The sequence below is a fragment of the Hyla sarda genome, chromosome 10, assembly GCF_029499605.1.
Source record: "Hyla sarda isolate aHylSar1 chromosome 10, aHylSar1.hap1, whole genome shotgun sequence".
Classification (NCBI taxonomy): domain Eukaryota; kingdom Metazoa; phylum Chordata; class Amphibia; order Anura; family Hylidae; genus Hyla; species Hyla sarda.
Window position 1 is genome coordinate 120,532,676 of NC_079198.1, and position 4,594 is coordinate 120,537,269.

At 43.2% G+C, this 4,594-nt stretch overlaps 1 protein-coding gene across 11 annotated transcripts in view; it reads right to left on the reverse strand.

Annotated features, from left to right (window-relative positions):
- Window positions 1–1,302: 1,302 nt before the first annotated feature.
- Window positions 1,303–4,594, reverse strand: part of NMNAT1 (nicotinamide nucleotide adenylyltransferase 1) — a 53,323-nt gene continuing 50,031 nt past the window's right edge. For 5 of the 11 annotated variants that reach the window (XM_056543537.1, XM_056543539.1, XM_056543536.1 and 2 more), the window contains 3 exons: window positions 4,322–4,505; window positions 4,107–4,243; window positions 1,306–2,435 (listed from right to left, as the gene is read on the reverse strand). In XM_056543537.1, the coding sequence (XP_056399512.1) occupies window positions 2,038–2,435; window positions 4,107–4,243; window positions 4,322–4,505 (719 nt within the window). In that variant the 3' untranslated portion in view covers window positions 1,306–2,037. Of the gene's footprint in view, window positions 2,436–4,106; window positions 4,244–4,321; window positions 4,506–4,594 lie in introns of all 11 variants that reach the window. The other 6 variants (XM_056543532.1, XM_056543531.1, XM_056543530.1 and 3 more) reach the window with 3 other exon arrangements.

The window sequence follows — 4,594 nt, forward strand, 5'->3', positions numbered from 1 at the left end:
GTCAACTAAGCTGTAGGCGTGAAGTGACAAGTGACCATAACTTCATTTGTGTTCAGCGAAAGCTCTCACAATATTAGCACCAAGTATCCTTAAAGGTTATGTCCATATATAGCTATAATCTACATAAACAGTTCAGTAATCCAGAGTTGCACTCACTATTCTGCTGGTGGAGTCACTGTGTACATACATTACATTACTTATCCTGTACTGATCCTGAGTTATATCCTGTATTATACCCCAGAGCTGCACTCACTATTCTGCTGGTGCGGTCACTGTGTACATACATTACATTACTTATCCTGTACTGATCCTGAGTTATATCCTGTATTATACTCCAGAGCTGTACTCACTATTCTGCTGGTGAGGTCACTGTGAACATACATTACATTACTTATCCTGTACTGATCCTGAGTTATATCCTGTATTATACTCCAGAGCTGTACTCACTATTCTGTGGTGAGGTCACTGTGTACATACATTACATTACTTATCCTGTACTGATCCTGAGTTATATCCTGTATTATACTCCAGAGCTGTACTCACTATTCTGCTGGTGAGGTCACTGTGTACATACATTACATTACTTATCCTGTACTGATCCTGAGTTATATCCTGTATTATACTCCAGAGCTGTACTCACTATTCTGTGGTGAGGTCACTGTGTACATACATTACATTACTTATCCTGTACTGATCCTGAGTTATATCCTGTATTATACTCCAGAGCTGTACTCACTATTCTGCTGGTGAGGTCACTGTGTACATACATTACATTACTTATCCTGTACTGATCCTGAGTTATATCCTGTATTATACTCCAGAACTGTACTTACTATTCTGCTGGTGAGGTCACTGTGTACATACATTACATTACTGTATGTACACAGTGACCTCACCAGCAGAATAGTGAGTACAGCTCTGGAGTATAATACAGGATATAACTCAGGATCAGTACAGGATAAGTAATGTAATGTATGTACACAGTGACCTCACCAGCAGAATAGTGAGTACAGCTCTGGAGTATAATACAGGATATAACTCAGGATCAGTACAGGATAAGTAATGTAATGTATGTACACAGTGACCTCACCAGCAGAATAGTGAATGCAGCTCTGGAGTATAATACAGGATATAACTCAGGATCAGTACAGGATAAGTAATATAATGTATATATACAGTGACCCCACCAGCAGAATAGTGAGTACAGCTCTGGAGTATAATACAGGATATAACTCAGGATCAGTACAGGATAAGTAATGTAATGTATGTACACTGTGACCTCACCAGCAGAATAGTGAGTACAGCTCTGGAGTATAATACAGGATATAACTCGGGATCAGTACAGGATAAGTAATGTAATGTATGTACACAGTGACCTCACCAGCAGAATAGTGAGTACAGCTCTGGAGTATAAGTTATTATTTGCTTAATTCAACTTGACTCATTTATGCTTTGGTTGCTCAGCAGGATCCATTGTGCAAAACATAGTTGTGCGCAGACTTGTCAAAATATGGCGACACATACCCCACACAATTTAATATATTCATGACCTCGCATGAGCTCCCCTCCTGTCCAAGTGCTGTGACCTATAAGAGCAGGGTAAATGTCCGTCCATCCTTGGCAGCTTTATTAAAATAGAAAATAGATTTCCATCCTACCCTACAGGATCCGTCCCACCAAAAATATTTATGTTAAGCCCCATTTCCCCCCCTTTAACTGAACAAGGGGGAAGGCGTGGTTGGTGGCATTAGTTTTTCCTATAGGAACAAATGGGCCCTTTCTGTCCTTTCATGGGACCACCAGTAATAGTAAGAAATAAAAAGGATGAGGTAAGTGTACGCAGCTTAGACCATCATACAGGAACATAAGAAATATTGTAGAAGGGTAAGTTCACACACTGTGGATTTGCTAAAAATTTGCAACAAACCCACAAGAAATCAGTAGCGAGTCAATAGACGCTATTTCTACAATAAGGCCGACATGTTAGGTGTCTCCTAAAAAATTCCAAAAGTGAAGACGCAGGCAATGGGTCAACCATTACTGAGGGTTCTTGGTGTTCCTCAGGAAAGGTTCAAGGATGAGGTTTGAGTTCTTCTCCTCACTATCCTCACTGTACAAGTCATGTTTCTTGATGTAGTCTAGGACAGGATCGGGCACCAGATACCGCACACTCATGCCCCTCCGTAGGGCTCTCCGCACCTTGGTGGAGGAGATGTCATTGGTGATCCACTCCTCCACCAGGTGGATATTGTCTCGGTGTTTCCACAGGATGTCGGACTCGTAGATGAACTTGCGGGCATCGCTGCCCATCCTGGTGATACAGACAAGACCGAAGGAGGACACGATCTCAAGAACATGGTCGGGTTTCCAAAGGTTGGGGACCCCGAGAGACTCAAGCAAGTCGGCTCCGCAAAGAAGCTTAACCTGAGGGGGGGCTGAAGGTAAGAAAAGACAATGGGCGTTAAGCTCATACACATACAATGTATACAGGATTGTATTAAAGGGGTACTCCACTGGCCAGTGTTCCGGATGCATTTGGAACATTTAGTTCTGAATGCTGTAGCGCACGCTGCTGGGGTCGGCCACGCCCCCTCGTGCCATCAGGCCACGCCCCATCAATGCAAGTCTATGGGAGGGGGCGTGACGGCCGTCACGCCCCCTTCCATAGACTTGCATTGAGGGGGCGTGACCTGACGGCACGAGGGGGCGTGGTCAACCCCAGCAGCGCACTCAGCGTTCAGAACTAAATGTTTCTAATGCAGCTGGAACACTGGCCAGTGGAGTACCCCTTTAAGGTCATATTGGGGTTTGTAGAGTTCTATTTACAGCAGTATAATAGAATTGTATTATGGTCATGTTGAGGGTTGTAGTGCTCTATAGATAGAATATAATAAAACTGTGGCCCTGTCCAGTGGTTGGGCTAAGTTGGGGGTTGTAGTCAGGGGTCAAGACCTAGGGAAAAAGTGTGGGCACTCACCCAAGATTTCTACTTAAAGGGGGAATTCCGGTGGAAAACATTTTTATTTTTATTTTTTTAAATCAACTGGTGCCAGAAACTTAAACAGATTTGTAAATGACTTCTATAAAAAAAATCTTTATCCTTCCAGTACCTTTTAGCAGCTGTATGCTACTTTTCTTTTTTAATTTCTTTTTTGTCTTGTCCACAGTGCTCTCTGCTGACACCTGATGCCCATATCAGGAACTGTCCAGAGCAGGAGAAAATCCCCATAGCAAACCTATGCTGCTCTGGACAGTTCCTGACACGGACAGAGGTGTCAGCAGAGAGCACTGTGGAAAAGACAAAAAAACTAAAAAAAAATTCAAAAAGAATAGAATTTCCTCTGTAGCATACAGCTGCTATAAAGTACTGGAAGGATTGAGATTTTTAAATAGAAGTAATTTACAAATCTGTTTAACTTTCTGGCACCAGTTCATTTAAAAAAAAAAGTTATCCACCGGAGTACCCCCCGTAAGGTCTGGTCCTCCAGAACTCCTGCTAATGGGAACAGTGTTCCTGCTGTAGAAAAAGTGCAGTAACTCCATTCCCATGCATTCCTGCAGGTCTTGATGCCTGGTTGTAGTGTTCCATGTATAGAGTATAATAAATTAGTATTATGGTCGTGTTCAGTGGTCGGGTTTTGTTGGGAGTTGTAGTGTTCTATGTATAGAGTATAACAGAATTGTATTATAGTTATATCTGGTGGATGGGTCATGCTGAGGGTTGTAGTGTTCCATGTATAGAGTATAATACATTTGTATTATGGTTGTGTTCAGTGGTTGGGTCATGTTAGGGGTTGTAGTGTTCAATGTACATTGTATAATAGATTTGTTTTATGGTTATACAGACGGTCGGGTCATGTTAGGGATTGTGGTGTCCTGTGTATACAGTATAACAGAACTGCATTATGATCATGTAGGAAAGTGTAGTACAGACTGTGGTCCTTTCCATATGACAGTGTTTCCCAACCAGGGTGCCTCCAGCTGTTGCGAAACTACAACTCCCAGCATGCCCGGACAGCCAACGGCTGTCCGGGCAGGCTGGGAGTTGCAGTTTCGCAACAGCTGGAGACACCCTGGTTGGGAAACACTGCCATATGACTTCATACCTTTATTCTCTGGGCAGTTATGGTCTGGAATATCTTGACCGATGTTATTTCTCTTCCTCTTGTGACCCTTCCTACATGCAGGTCTCTTCTCCGGGATCTCCCCATTATCAGTACATTGCAGCTGCTGCTGGTGATGTCTGGTGACAAACAGTAATACAGATTTCTCATCCTTTATATGATCAGTGTCCGCCCTGTGCCCCTCGTCTCCCCTTTACCTTAATGCTATTGCTGTCTCAGTCCACTCCTTTTTGGAACACTCCCAGGGGTCCACCTCTATCCAGTCAGAATTCTCAGTAGCCAGTCTTGCCATGGTAAGGCGGTGAGATCCCTCGACAAGCCCTTTCTTCTTATACCCATCGCTCACTGGAGAGATAATACCTTTCACAACCTTATATTTACCTGTGGAAGACAAAGAAGTTAAAGGGGCATTCCACTTTACCCCCTAACCTGGGGAACAGAGACAATGAATGGAGCAATGGTGTGCAAGT